The 16622-nt window shown below is 41.7% G+C and overlaps 1 protein-coding gene across 2 annotated transcripts in view; it reads right to left on the reverse strand.

Annotated features, from left to right (window-relative positions):
* Positions 1-13217, reverse strand: part of Ih (hyperpolarization activated cyclic nucleotide gated potassium channel Ih) — a 945440-nt gene extending 932223 nt beyond the window's left edge. For both annotated transcript variants that reach the window (XM_067140514.2, XM_068226134.1), the window contains exon 1: positions 12690-13217. In XM_067140514.2, coding sequence (XP_066996615.2) covers positions 12690-12952 — 263 coding nt within the window. In that variant the 5' untranslated portion in view covers positions 12953-13217. The remainder of the gene's footprint in view (positions 1-12689) is intronic.
* Positions 13218-16622: the final 3405 nt, after the last annotated feature.

Here is a 16622-nt window from a genome sequence, read left to right on the forward strand (position 1 = left end):
TGTTCTGGGAAGACCTCACCCTCGAATAAAAAACTTAATAAAAGGGCTTAAGCAAGAAGCTGAGAAATCAGATAAGAAGATTATGAGGATTGAGTTGAACCTAGAGGGTTTAAAAAGAAGAAAGAAATACTACCAACTTGATAAGAGGATCGAACGAAACACAAAAAAATATGAGGAGACAAGAGATGTAGGTGCATTTCTGAGAGTCACTTCCTTCATCCTTAAGATGGGTTAGACAGAAAGTAAATCTTTTCTTGTTAAATTAATCATGTAAATATGTAGATAAAAGTAATGGAAATAGTGAAAAAAGACCAATTGAACCAAATTAAGCATACTAAACCAATTGACAGAAATATATAAATAGTAAAAAAATATAAAAATACATAAACATAAAATGCATTGAAAAAGACAAAGCTTTACAGCGGCTTATGGAACTAGGCCTTCATTTGAAAGGCCGAGTGCGGTTATCCGCGCGGGTCCATGGCGTCCGTGGGTTTCTCAACCCCCTGTCGCGTATACTTTGTATGAGGCTACACGACAGGCCCACCTCTTGATGAGAGAGGTGCCAATTACAAGAGGGCACGCAGTTCCGGCTGGCGCTAACAATGGACCTTGTCACAAAATTCCGATTAAATTTTCAAATATCTACAGTCGTTATGTGGGTAGGTTGTAGTGATTGAAAAATCGAATGCAAATTATTCGCTTATTCGATTATTTAATTTTATTCTATTAATCCATTTGCTTAATTTTTCGTTTATTCAATTACAGTATTTCTTCGATTCGATTATTTTTTCGATTATTCATTTGAAATTCCATTCGAATGACTAGGGCAAATAGATAGTGAACGTTTTCGAAATAATGGCACGAAAAGTAATTCTAACGTCATCAACTCATCAATCTCAAAATCACCTATCTCCACCCCCTTAAAGGAATTGCACGGGTAGGACGAACGGTCTCTGATAAGCTTTCCGAGAATAAAGCGAACTCATGCTGCTCACGTATGAATGAGTCGTGCACTCAGATGACATTACATAAAATGCAAAGATTAATATATTGCATCACGCGCCCACGCCGTTACGCGAAGTGCAATGCTATAGTATTGGCTACTTGGCTCACCAAATTTCTCAAGTCGTAAATTAAAATGCGTCAGAATTTTCTATGGCGAAGTCGTTGGTCGCTATCTTTGAAATGATTTCGCTAAATAACTTCAAAGAGACTCCAGATCGATGATGATGGTGATATTTAGTGATTTTGGTTCTTTCCCACGCCAAGAAAAAGTGTAAATGGTCAATACAAATCAGTAAGGGTTGAAAACAATGAATGTTGGTGGTGGTACTGTAAAATGAAATGGTGTATGGCTTTTAGTGCCGGGAGTGTTCGGCTCGCCAGGTGCAGGTCTTTTGATTCAACGCCCGTAGGCGACCTGCGCGTCGTAATGAGGATGAACTAATGATGAATACAACACATACACCCAGTCCCCGTGCCAGCGGAATTAACCAATGATGGTTAAAATTCTTGACCCTTCCGGGAATCGAACACGGGACCTCTGTGACCAAAGGCCAGCACGGTAACCATTTAGCCATGGAGCCGGACTTGGTGGTGGTTATTACTGTTTTAACGGGAAACCTAATACCGTAGGGGTTCGGAAAAGAACAAGAGTTGACTAAGGATAGATGAAAGCAAGTAGACTGCCACAAGTGGGTGGAAGCAATTCCCGGATTCAGCAAAGGGCCCCGAGGTCGCCAACCCACGTTCTCTTGCTCAATCAGTCAATCAATCAACCAATCACTACTGATATGCATTTAGAGCAGTCACCCAGGTAGCAGATTGCCTATCAGTTGTTTATCTAATCTTCTCTTAAATAATTTAAGAGCTCCTGGGGCCCCTTTTTAGTCGCCTTTTACGACAAACAGGGGGTACTGTGGATGTTATTCTGCCTCCCCAACCCACAGGGTAAAATAATGGGTGGTAAATGAAAGAGACAGAGGTGTATAATTATTATTTTTTTAAAAAAAATATTTTGCTGTTGTCTTAAAGCCATTTATAATAATGGCGTGTGGCCTCCGGGGAGGTCTGCTGCAGGTCTTTAGAGTTGACGTCGTACAGGCGATCTGCACGTCTGTGAGGATGAGGCCCTACCTAAGGTGAAGTCTAATGCTGAAGACGGCACGAACACCCAGTCCCCGAGCCATAGGAATTAACTAATGAAAGTTAAAATCTTCTACCTGACCAGAAACCGAACCCGGGACCCCCTGGACCAAAGGCCAGCATGCTAGCTGTTCATGAATAAAGCCGGACGACATCAAATTAAAGTAGGTATATTGCCCGCTGTCAGTAAAAAGAAACTGTCAGTTGGTAGTACTGGGGCTTAGATTCATTATGCGGCCAAGGCGGCATTTACTTTAATAAGGAATTTTATTTAGAGATATACATCAAGACAGTTAATTCACTCATTTAGTTTCAACATTTGGAGATTCATTTGGAAAAAAGGCGTGTTTCTATTTTTCGTAAGAGTTCATCTATTCGCTTATTTCAGTCGATTATCTACCCGACACACTTAAAGAGAAAAATTTATTCATGGCGCATATAACTGAATGATATTTGAAACTCATTCCATTATTTGATTTGATTATTCATTCATCATTATCATCATCATCATCTGTTTACCCTCCAGGGTCGGCTTTTCCCTCGGACACACAGCGAGGGATCCCACCTCTACCGCCTTAAGAGCAGTGTCCTGGAGCTTCAGACTCTTGGTGGGGGATACAACTGGGGAGAATGACCAGTACCTCGCCCAGGCGGCCTCGCCTGCTATGCTGAACAGGGGCCTTGTGGAGGGATGGGAAGATTGGAAGGGATAGGCAAGGAAGAGGGAAGGAAGCGGCCGTGGCCTTAGGTACCATCCCGGCATTTGCCTGGAGGAGAAGTGGGAAACCACGGAAAACCACTTCCAGGATGGCTGAGGTGGGAATCGAACCCACCTCTACTCAGTTGACCTCCCGAGGCTGAGTGGACCCCGTTCCAGCCCTCATACCACTTTTCAAATTTCGTAGCAGAGCCGGGAATCGAACCCGTGCCTCCGGGGGTGGCAGCTAATCACGCTAACCACTACACCACAGAGGCGGACGATTATTCATTCGATTATTTAAATAATCGGATAGAAGTTATTGGATTATTAAAAGTATTCCATTATCCCATCACTAATAGGGTGGACGTTTATCCATTCAAAGAAGAACTGGCCCTGCTCGTGAGTTTTGAGACTGGCCCAGGTAGAGAAACCTGTTCTTACTAATCCTCTTCCTGGAATTCGTGAGTTTTGAGACTGGCCAAGGTAGAGAAACTTGCTCTTATAAATCCTTTTCCTGGAATTCGTGAGTTTTGAGACTCGTGAGTTTTGAAACTCGTGAGTTTTGGGACGACACGGCTATTATAGGAACATTCAGACCCACAACAACAAATGAGATACGGCGGTGTAAACCGGTCAGACAAGAAAAGTTGTTCTCACTGGCCCACTGCTTCAGTTATGCAGTTACGTTGTCGGACTCACCAACATGTCTGCAGCAATTACCCGGAAGTCAAATCTCTTCCTTGAGTACCTGGCTGGAATTGCTACCATATTTCTCTCGTATCACATTTAGCACATTGCAGGTATTCCTAATGATGACTGCTGCGTGCTATTGTGGTGGAAGATGGTGTTGTGTGGGTTGCAGAAATGTTGGGGACAGCACATAACACAGTCTTCGAGGCAAGGGAATTAACCGTTTAAGATTAAAATCTCCGACCTGACCGGGAATCAAGGTCCTCTGAACCGAAGGCCACTTCTCTTACCATTCAGCTAAAGAGCAGAAAAATGCTTTTACTATGCGTATTGTATTAATAAGTACTCGTAATTAGGATCTTAAATTTACTTGAATTAATGCACTCAAATACAAAGGTTATATAATTAATCTTTAGCCGGGCTGAGTGGCTCGGACTATTGAAGCGCTGGCCTTTCTGACTCCAACTTGACAGGTTCGATACTGCCTCAGTCCGGTAGAAATGGAAGGTACTGAAATACGTCAGCCTCGTGTCGGTAGATTTTCTGGCACGTAAAAGAACTCCTGCGGGACATAATTCCGGCACCTCGGCGTCTCGGAAAGCCGTAAAGGTAGTTAATGGGATGTAACGCATATAACATCATTATTAATTAATATTTATTTCTTTATCGTCCGACTCGTTGGCTGAATGGTCTGTCTACTGACCTTCGGTTCCGAGGGTCCCGGGTTCGATTCCCGGCCGGCTCGGGGATTTTAATCGTTTCCGATTAATTTTCTGGCTCGGGTACTGGGTGTATGTGTCCGTCTCAACAATCTGCTCATCATATTCAGACAACATACCACACTACCTACCACCACAGAAACACGCAATTGTGATTACATCCCTCCATATAGGGTTGGCGTCAGGAAGGGCATCCGGTCGCAAAACAGGGCCAAATCCACTTGTGCGAAACAGTTCGCACCCGTGACCTCACAGGTGTGGGAAAAGCAAAAGAAGAAGAAGAATAATTTATCTTTTAAACTTTTTGGCTAAATGATTGACGTAGTGGCCCTTGGTTCAAAGGCCCTCGGGTTCTATTCCCAGCCGGGTCTGGGATTTTAATATTAAATGGTTTATTCCCTTGGCTCGAGGACGAGGTGTTTTTGCTCTACCAAACAGTCCTGCAAATCATACACAACATACAACGCTCTCCTGCAGCACAACAACGCAGCAGGTGAAACTCCACCCTCGCTGGAGGGTCTGCCTTAGAATGGCTGCACCAGGCTGGCAATAGCCACACGGAATATAAATTTAATTTCTCTTTTTCCATTAGTCCCACAGTATTCCGCTGAGACACCATTGACATTTGTATCTCCCGATAAGAATCCAGAGAAGAAGAACTTCCGATTTCTGCCCTGACAACTGTCAAGAAACTATCTCTAATACCATTATGAATTGGGAACCGCGTAACTGAGACTGTTCACGCAAGCTTAGTTCATCTGGAAGGACGTCGGTTCTATTCCCTAACAGACAAATTTAGAAATTTAGAAGAGATTTTTTACTTCAGTTTAGGCACTTGAACCTAAGGTTCTCTTCGTCTACAACTAAAAAGTTAATTTCGGAGTGCAAAATAAAGTGGCCGCGCATAATTCTCATCATTTATTCTCCCATCAAATTAGAAAATTACGGATAATGGAAGCATCTATTGTACATTCCACCCCACACCAGAGGGACCTCCGTTGCCTCTACGGTAACGACTTTGAATCTCTAAATATTAGGTTATGATTATTTTAGTTCTCTCGAAAATGCAGAATGGGTGCAAGATATTTCGACACTGATTTATAACTAAACAGTACTGGCCATCGATGCCATAATTTTACGCGTGGTAGTAGTAGCTTACTTATGACTACGAATTCGGAAACTTTGAGAATAAATATTAAACTATTCCGTCTCTCTGCAGAAGGCTAGTTCTGAGGGTCCTCAACATAAGGTCGGACTACAAGCAATATCATTGGATACCTGGCGCTTACTTGGATTCTGTAGTACGGATCGTACTAAGTTAAGTATTCTTAAAATAGGAAGAGACAATGTCATAATATTTATGTTGTCATGGGACCAGCGTACATCCGGCCCCGCGGTCTAAGGATCGCGTGCCTGCTTCTCACACGGAGGCCTCAGATTCGATTCTCGGCCAGGTAGGTTTTTTTTACCTGGACCTAAGGGTTGGTTCGAGATCCATTCAGCCTATTTGATTACTGCACAATTGAGGAGCTATCTGACGGTGAGATGGTGACCCCGGGCTAGAAAACCAAGAATAACAGCTGAGAGGATTCGTCTCACTGACCATGCATCACCTCGTAAACTGCAGCCCTTTGGGCTGAGCAGCGGTCGCTTGATAGGTCTGTCGCGCCATGGGTGGTCAGCGTGGAGGATTTGCACATTCAGATTCTCCCAAATAAATACACCTGTAAATGAATTCTCAGTTGCGTTGGCAGGTGCAAGATCTCTTAAATATTGATGCACTAATTCTAACATCTCTTCAATATTTATTGGTTGCAAGAGGCGCTGAAGTTACGGAATTTTGCATTGAGAAGTGTTTCATTCAACTCATCCATAAATCTTCTTGAACAGGAATCTCACATTCAAGTAGGCCTATTCTAATTCACCAGCCGACTAGGGAGGGATTCGATCTCGCAATATTCAATACAAGAGTTGAATATTTACCAACTACGCTACTCATCCGGTCACTTAACGAATGGAGCACAGCCTACGAAGCACTAGCGATACTTCACATTGTTTCGCTGCAACATTTCTCATTGATCGTTGGTTAATACTAAAAAAAAAACCGTGCCTTGCCCTCGCTGGTTAAACGACACGTGTAAACTGGAAGTCCCGTGTCCTTGATCATATTAATAGCCACGCGAAACTACAAGCTTAATTATTCAGTTAGCAGTCTATAGACTTGCATTTTTCTCATCCTGGTGGTTGCCTTTCTTGTGTTATTTATGCCATTTCTCACATCCTTTTATATATTTTACTTCAGATTCATGCCCATTATCTTAAAATCAATTATATTAATATTGCTGGTTTTAGATCCCTCTACCTAGCGCATACTGCTTAAGGAGACCCCGATGTGTTGGAAAGTTTGTCGAGCAGAAGTTCCTTTATAGGCCCTATGTCGTAAATCTATCGTCACGAGGCACTTTTAAATACCATCAGACTGAGGCGGGATTGAATCCAGGAATCGTAGGTCCCGAAACTAGCGCTCTACAATCTGAGCCATTCAGCCTGGCAGTAAATTTACCAACATATCTGACGTAACAAATTGCATGCTTTCTTTCTTCCTTACGAGTACTTTTTCATTATTTGAGTTGACCAACTCACCAATTAATTATGAAAAATTATCAGGTATTGAGTAGCCTCCGTGGCTAAGACGGCAGCGCGTCGGCCTCTCACCGCTGGATACCGTGGTTCAAATCCCGGTGACTCCATGTGAGATTTGTGCTGGACAAAGCGGAGGCGGGACAGGTTTTTCTCCGGGAACTCCGGTTTTCCCTGTCATCTTTCATTCCAGAAACACTCTCCATTATCATTTCATAGCATTTATCACTCATTAATAAATCACCCTGGGAGTGGCGACCCCATTGTAATAACAGCCTATATATATGTTTCATTCATTACATCCCTGACCCGGTCAATGACTAGAAAACAGGTTGTAGGTTTTCATTTTCATATCAGGTGTTGAAGAGTTGAATGCTCTGCACGCGGGCATTGTTTAAAATGAGATTAAATAAACCTTGTATTCAGCAACCACGTTAAATAATATCAACCGGTCGAGTTGGCTGTGTGGTTAGGGGGGCGCAGCTGTGAGCTTGCATCCGGGAGATAGTGGGTTCGAGCCCCACTGTCGGCAGACCTGAAAATGGTTTTCCGTGGTTTCCCATTTTCACACCAGGCAAATGCGAGGGCTGTACTTTATTTAAGGCCGCCGCCGCTTCCTTCCCACTCCTAGGCTTTTTCCTATCCCATCGTCACCATGAGACCTGTCTGTGTCGGTGCGACTTTAAGCCAATTGTAAAAAAAATTAAAAAACAAATAAACAACAACCATTATCAATGCAAACAGGGATTGAAAACTACGAAGTTGGGTATTTCGAAAGACACATGATCATTACCATCACATTTTTTCACTTATGTCAAGTAAGATATACACAATCTCGGAGCAGCATTCACGGGGTCTTCATATCACCAGCGTATGGAGGAGAACTCTGTACACACTTATGACAAATAAATAAATATATATCACTAGCATTTCACCGTACTCAACTCCAACCGGCGTTAATATGGATATTAATGAGGACTTGACAGCCAGTTACCTTAATCTACAAAATTTACTTGGCCCTAAATAAAACAACTCATAAAAACCATACAACTTGTTTCATAAATTATATGACCACCGGTGGGCAAGTAGGAGCGCTGACGTAGTAACTGAACTAATTTGCATGTATCATCAATGCATAGTTCTCGGTATCTATCAAAAACGATCGAGCTTCTAGAAGAAAAAAAAAAAAGACCGAGCTCGATAGCTGCAGTCGCTTAAGTGCGGCCAGTATCCAGTATTTGGGAGATCGTGGGTTCGAAACCTACTGTCGGCAGCCCTGAAGATGGTTTTCCGTGGTTTCCCATTTTCACTCCAGGCAAATGCTGGGGCTGTACCTTAATTAAGGCCACGGCCGCTTCCTTCCCACTCCTAGCCCCTTCCTGCTTCATCGTCGCCATAAGACCTATCCGTGTCGGTGCGACGTAAAGCAAATAAAAAAAAAAGAAATGTCATCACAAAACTTTCCTTCAATGTCCAAGGGTACTGACAAGGGTACTGAACGAGTGGCAAGTACGGCATTGAAAGTATTGTGCACATTGCCCAGTGAAGAGAGCAAGGCAGTTCTGTGCTCGTTTCGCTCCAAAGAACGTTAATTGGAAGCAGAATGCCAAGTACTTATTAAATATAGACTGGAATTAGAAGCGTACTGAAAGGTAGCCTTATGAACCGCAAATTACTCATTATTTTGTTAAGAAGGTGTCGGTGGGTTTAGGGAGCATTTTGTAGACCTTTAATATTTCTGCTCAGACTTGTGATAAATAAATTATACGAATCTTCTTCTACCGCTTTTCCCACATCTGTGCGGTCACGGGTGCGCACTGTGTACCACATGTGGATTTGGTCCTGTTTAAACGTCCGGATGCCCTTCCTGACGCCAATCCTATGTGGAGAGATATATCTAATCACTATTGCGTGTTTCTGTGGTGATTGATAGTGTGGTATTTTGTCTGGAAATGAAGAGTAGTGTGTTGGAACAAACACAAACACCCAGTTGATCCAGAAGGATTAATCAGAAGCGATTAAAATCACCGACTCGGTCGGGAATGGAATCCGGGACCTTCTGAACTGAAGGACTCAATGTTGTGAATTTAGCCAAGAGGTCGGACTAAATAAATAATACTCAGTTAATATATTTTTAAAGATTTTTCCAGTCTGTCGAAACACGAATAATGTAACACTTAGAACTCTACAACATACCTGTAATAATAATAATAATAATAATAATAATAATAATAATAATAATAATAATAATAATAATAATAATAATAATTTCCTCTTACAGGTGTGCTTGTGTTGTAGTGTTCTTATTGTTATGGTCTCGACAGAATGGAAAATCTTGAAAGTTATAACCACTCATTCATAAATTATACTAAGGTAACTCGTTAATATATCAGTCCCTTACCAATGTCAAACTGTATTACTCATGAGGCAACTCAGAATTATTTTCGAATGGGTTATTCACCGATGTGTTCAGTACGTGTCTACGTAGGCGCCCGTCTTGATGTATGTACAATACCTACATTTCCTTAAATATGCAACAAAGAGACCAGAAAGCCTCACAAAAATTGAGCAAGTGCGCTAAACGCAGCTGGAAAATTATCATTCGTATCAATAGATGGAAATAAACTGAAAGGGTACGGTGAAAGATGATAGAGAAAGTGTCCCTTTAGCTTTCGTAAAGCTCAGCTGTGGAAGGGCATATCAACGGAGTAAATGATTTTATTTTTGGTGAGTTGAATTACTCCAATTCATAGATACAGGACTATAGTAATTGTCTGCATGTGTCATTGGATTTGTCACCAGTGTGAACTGATTTCCACCACAGATAATCGAAGAAACCTTTTCAACAACTAACACAAATGTTGCAATGATGACATTGGAATGACTCGCAAACTGATGCTCTCTTTATTTTCTTTCAGTGAATGCGGAATTATTTTGACAGTTAGTATAACAACACCGCACTAATTCTTTCCAACCAAAATCTGATTCTTCAGATGGCGATTCTTAGAGTATTGCATTAGATCTTCTACACTGTTTGTACAAAACTTACGTTTTCTACATCAGGTCTTCACGACTTTCTGACTCAACTCAACTTATTCTGCCACCAAAAAATACTTCACGGGCGGTAATATATTTAGGCCTACATCATGAAGGGCAAGAAAAGTAAAGGGAGACCAAGGTGACAATGGTTAACCTCAGTTTTGAATTATTTAAAAATAAGTAGTATGGAACAAAACGAGACCATGGGGCTAGTTACAAATACGATGTTGTGCAAGGGTTTAGTTAATTCACAGAAGCTTGCGGACTGAACACTGAAAGATATAACAGTCTACAGTATAAGGAAGATTTATGCATTGTAGATGTGTATGGATGGATGGATGGATGGATGGATGGATGGATGTATCTTCGGATTGTTCGAATTTTACGTATGCTGGCGTTATTTGAACGAAATTATGATAGGATAAAGACTAACATTTTTCCATGCCTGATAATTTTCCTTTTTAATTTTCAACGTCGCACTACCATACATAGACAGGTTTTTCGGCGGCGCTGTGAGAGGAAAGGCCTGGGACTGGAAGTGTAATGACGTTAATTATGGTGCATCTTCCTAATCTTGAAAGTGGAAACGATGGGGAGTCATTTTCTGGGCTGCCAAGGGTAGTGTTCCAGTCGCTCATTCCGTAAATACAAATTTTATAGCTACATTACTCATACTGCGTAGAAAAGTCACTCGGTGGTGCTTGGTAAGTTCAATTGCGTATTGATCTTAGAACTTCAGTAAAATGATAGCTTGTAATTTTTCCTCGTCGCAAAGGTCTGCATGTCATTTTTATATCTCTTTAGCAAAACAGTCTAATTTATAGTACTCTGTCCTATAAAGGTACATTTAGAATATTTGTAAGAGAGGGTTTATTTTCAGCTAGCTTAATTGTTACTTGATTGCTACGATTCATCCTGCTTCATAAATAACGACATCACCAGGGAGATGGGAACGAATGCCCTATTTTAGAACTAACTACCTTTGGAATAACTTTACGTATAAGTTATTCGTACAAGAAGTAAAACTGGAAATCGGAGGTAAAATTGATTAGCGGAAGACAACCTATGATGAACTTTTCCTAATCAATTTCGGGAAGTTTCTATTGATAGGACATAGGTGTGGCTGATGTCGCGCAGTGCTATGGATTTTCTTCCGCCTGAAACATTGTTTACATTTCACAGAAGTTGGCGGCCGCAGGGGTCTACAGAGTGATGTCCTCTATGACCACAGCTTCTGTCTCGGACAGTCTGGTAAGAATTATAGTTGGGATTATATTATACACATAATTGGAATTCTCTCTCTCTCTTATGCGCTATGTTAGTAATAATGTAAGTTTACGGGGAAATAGTGACATAATACTAAGATGGTGATGGGGATGTTATTTCACCTCAGTCCACTTGTTGACAATGACGCAGACCTTGTCCCTGATGACCGCCAGTGTTCTGCATGTCTCACGAGCCCAAGTAACGCTACTGTCTTGGCGCCCTCTTAAAGTCGCTCACTTCGCTAAACGGTGCTTTCAAGTAGTCCTAACATATCTCGCAAAAGAAACCTCTTTCTTCTCAGAAGTACGGTATAGCCTACGAAGGCGGCCGTGGCCTATTTTAAAGATGTTATCCAGGCATTCGCCTGGGAAATGTCAGTTAAAATGCAAGAAATAGTTACTTCCAAATCACATGACTCATGAAATTCTACCATAATGTGGACTCATATTTACTTTTCCACATTACAGTTATATTTAAAGTTCTCTCTGTTCTATAGCTCCCACTCCTTGAAAGTGACATTCAAAATTCAATGTCAGGAAGACTTAAATTTTAGAGTGTTTTTTTTAAAACTTCTATACTGAATTACAATTTTTTTAAAAGATTGAGCTAAACTTATAATTATAATTTTCGTGTGGCTATTTCTAGCCGAGTGCAGGCCTTGTAAGGCAGACCCTCCGATGAGGGTAGGCGGCATCTGCCATGTGTAGGTGACTGCGTGTTATTGTGGTGGAGGATAGTGTTATGTGTGGTGTGTGAGTTGCAGGGATGTTAGGGACAGCACAATCACCCAGACCCCGTGCCATTGGAATTAACCAATGACGGTTAAAATCCACGACCCAGCCGGGAATCGAACCCGGAACCCTCTGAACTGAAGGCCAGTACGCTGACCATTCAGCCAACGAGTAGGACAAAGATTTAGCTGATTCTTTTAGAATGTAATATTTTTAGAGCTAAATTTTAGAGAGTGCGGGTTGTCCTTGTCGGCTAATTTCTGTAGTAAGTTGCTGGTCACTATCACTTCAGGTAATTTAACCGAGCAATAAAACAGTTGAACTCTCGTTATGTCACACGCCACTTAACTTCCTACGCTCAGTTCGGCTTAGTCACGAAAGAGAATAAAAAGCGGGGAAGGAATGGGGCCAGCAAGCTAGGTCTTAGAGAACATCGCCTTGTCAAATACCCTGCGTTCCGCACAATTACTCCCCAATATTTGATCGTTACCACACTGAAAGTTTCTTAGGTCAAAGAAGCAGACTGCACAAGTGGATGTGGAATTTTGTAAGAGAGAATGAGAGAAGTGCTCTCGGCCTCCTCATCTTAAGATAAGCGAGAGATACGATGCAAATGACGGCTATTGTTACAGCTGCCACAGGAACGCTATTCACATGGAGATCCCGGTCTTCCTTGAGCATTTACACATGCACTTCCTCTACACTGTTAGGCTACATTAGCATGCCGAGAAGGAAAGCGTGAGTGAAAACACTGACCTGAAGCTGGAACAAGGATGGATGACCCAGTGACCTGCTGCCTTCTGGCGAATCCTTTCCTTCATAAGTGCCTTTTTGCTGCCAAACAGTTTCATGGCTAGTTTGTTGTCGGTAGGCTGGAATAGTGCCTGGAGTTGGTTCTTGATAAAACTTTGCTTCTCACCGGCACTCATTGGGTTAGGTCCCGGTTCTTCTTTGGGGGTGCCATACAAGCTGACATCGTCCCCGCCGAAGTGCACCTTGCCACTCTCCTTGTAATTCATGTTGCTGAGGGAGTTGGAGAGATAGTCCGCGATCAGTAATGTCTCGTCATCTAGCGCCGTCACCAGAGAGTCGGTACACGTGTTAGTGTTCTCGATGCTAATCTTGATGGAGTCATCCTTGGCCAAACGTGGCTGTGGTGGAGGCGAACGGATCTCTTCTTCGGACTGAGCGGCCCCGACTCCCAACCGGCCGTTCGCCAGCTTGAGACTGGGCACGCGCCGTGAGCGGCGACCCTCCCCCGCCTCCCGCTCCCGCTCCCGGTCTGAGTCCCTGCAACAGCCAATGAAACAGTGAGAGGCGGAGCATGCCACGCGGCCACATGGGACACAACACAGACACAAAACAGCATGCCTCATGCTTCATTGATATTCAATATGCATGCAATATTTACAATTCATTTTTACACAACTCTCGGAATCATTAAAGTGTTAACAATGGGAACAAGAATCTAGCTAATTGTACTCAACTGGCATTGTTGGGCCACTGTTTTAACAATGCAACAGACACACTGTTCAGACCTAACATACTACGACTACTCTCTATTCTAGAGAGCTAGAGGTGTAGGAGAGAATGAGGAAGAGGTTAGAGGGGTGGGGTGTCACTGGAATACATATCCCCACAAGTGAGAAAATATACAAATTAGTTTCATTTGAATGCAGTTGGCACTGAGTGCACCAAGAAAATGTTTTCACTTTTAGTATAAACATATGTCTATTAAAACAAATTTGCGCTAATGAAGAAATTCGTACAGGAAAGACGAAACTACAGAAACCTGGGGTGTTATTAACGAGCTGAATCACTCCAGCTCAAATACTGACCTAGCCGCACAACATTTCCTCGTGAGTCGCTCAGCCGTTACTGATCAGTGTGTGTGTGTGTGTGTGTGTGAAGTCTCCTTTGAATAAAAGTTCTAGTGTTAAGTAGCATATAGGTAATTAAAAGTAATATAATTAAAATATTTGTAGCCGGGCTGAGTGGCTCAGACGGTTGAGGCGCTGGCTTTCTGACCCCAACTTGGCAAGTCCGATTCTGGCTCAGTCCGGTGGTATTTGAAGGTGCTTAAATACGTCAGCTTCGTGTCGGTAGATTTACTGGCACGTAAAAATAACTCCTGCGGGACAAAATTCCGGCACCTCGGCGTCTCAGAAAACCGAAAAAGGCAGTCAGTGGGACGTAAAGCTAATAACATTATAATTTATTTAAATAATTGTATTGTTTTGCATCCAACTGACTACTTTTGACGGTTTTCGGGGACACCGAGGTGCCGGAATTTTGTCACGCAGGATTTCTTTTACGTGCCAGTAAATCTACAGACACGAGGCTGACGTATCTGAACACCTTCAAATACCACTGGACTGAGCCAGGATCCAACCTGCCAAGTTGGAGTCAGAAGGCCAGCGCCTCAAGCGACTGAGCCACTCAGCCTGGCAAAGTAATGTTTAAATATTGCAGTAGGCCTATACGCTTGTGCTGTGTAGTGCATTGCAGGGATAGGTAGCGAATTATTTCGCAAGTCAGTAATATTATACGCACGGCTAGCTGTGTTTATGTTGGATCTTTCACTTTCACTCTCACTTTCTATCTCTCAATCGATCTATCTATCTGTCTATCTATCCTCAAGTATATAGGACCGAATTCTTGCGCAGTCAGCTAGAATAGGCTACGTGAAATTTCTGTGAGTAGGTTTGCTGAACGTTACAGTTCCCCTTCTTCTGGATAAAATACCAGCCATCATGGCTCTCCGAAAATTTGTAGCAATTGAGGGAACATTAAACTCACATTATTATTATTATTATTATTATTATTATTATTATTATTATTATTATTATTATTATTATTATTATTATTGCCAGAAGAATTAAAATTCTGAAGCCATAGGCTACGTTTTCCATTTAAAAACCTGTTTTATATTTATGTAGATTACTGGAGTTCTATGTGTGAGTATTAAACTACTTTTCGACATAGTCAACAAATCAGCTTTTGTGTGACATACCATACTGAAAGAGACAATTTGAAGATGTCGGTGCAAAAACCGAACGAGTCCATTTTTCTTGAAAAAATGACATTTTATATTCACCGGATAGAGAAGTACATGCTACACACGTGGAGAAATTAACAGTCATGTCTACCTTTAAATAACCCCTCTATCGCAAAGCAGGAGCTGTCCGCATCACGAATTTGTGTCAACAGTCAAGTCCGGACTTGAAAGAATTTGTTCCGAAACCTTCTCGTTATATGACAACTGCGATAGGCCTAGAGGACGGTAGAACTCCTGTGTGTTGTAGGTCTACGTGTTAGTGTACTAATATATTAACTGCATTGGAAGTGACGAGGTATTTTCAGGAACAAGAAGTGTGTATAATCCTGCGCAAGTACCGGTAAAAGTAGTGTAGGGCCCAGAACTTCACAAAACAACGATTGTCATCAGAGGCTTTATCTAACCATTGGGTCGAAGTCATGCAACCCTTCACAACAAGAGAATAATGATTTAAGTGAATTAGACTAAAGACAACTCCACGTAGACAGTAGCTATACACAGGGTGATGTAAGTCTTTTATTTGATTTTCACGCACTACAATCGTTATTACATTCCTTCACTCACAAGATGTAGAATTTTAAACATGTCATATGTGTAATTTTTATGTTGTTTAAATCACTTTTGCCTGCATTATTTTTAACATGGAAATAATAATGAAATTGGTATATAGGCCTACACATGTGCAAATATGTATAAGACGTTTATATTTTCATTGATTTACCACTCTGGTCTTTCCTAGATAGCAAGCTGAGTGGAAAATGCGTCTTATGGTTTTATTCTGAAGTTATGAACAAGTAAATGCCCTTTAAACACCACTAAAACGACATTGTTTCTCTTCGGGACAAGAATCAGTTAGGTTCTTCATGCTGAAAAATATTTAATCACAAACCACGAAAGCTCAAAAAACGTTTGTATGCACATAGAATTCTTGATAATTCCCAATACTTTTTCGTGAAAAATGTCAATTTAGTATTTACTCACGATTGCAAATTTTAGAATGGTTTATGTTTTGGTCTCCTGTACAATTTTACATCTAGCCTTGACTGGTTTTTGCACTGAATATCATCCTGACCAAGTACTGCTGAAAGTAGGGTAGGGTCCAGAACTTCACAAAACAACGATTGTCATCAGAGGTTTTATCGTCCGACTCGTTGGCTGAACGGTCAGTATACTGACCTTCAGTTCAGAAGGTCCCGGGTTCGATTCCCGGCCGGGTTGGGGATTTTAACCTTAATTGGTTAATTCCAATGGCCCGGGGTCTGGGTGTATGTGTTGTCTTCATCATCATTCTATCCTCATCATGACGCGCCGGTCGCCAACATGAGTCAAATAGAAAGACCTGCACCAGGCAAGCCGAACCCGTCCTGGGATATCCCGGCACTAAAAGCCATACGACATTTCATTTCAGAGGTTTTATCTAACACCTCCACTTTTACGTCGAATCTGAATCAATAGTAAACAAAGCGTTATTTGCAGTTTTGCGTAGCTGCTGATATCGTTATCCTAACCACGGAGCTACGTGCTCGTTAGTTTCATTTCACATCAGTTAGTACGAGATTTATTAATTCGTGTGTGATTCTTTCAAGTCTTATAAAGCCAAAGATAACGCCATCTAAAACTGTCCATTGAAG

Source organism: Anabrus simplex, chromosome 2 (assembly GCF_040414725.1).
Source record: "Anabrus simplex isolate iqAnaSimp1 chromosome 2, ASM4041472v1, whole genome shotgun sequence".
Classification (NCBI taxonomy): Eukaryota; Metazoa; Arthropoda; class Insecta; order Orthoptera; family Tettigoniidae; genus Anabrus; species Anabrus simplex.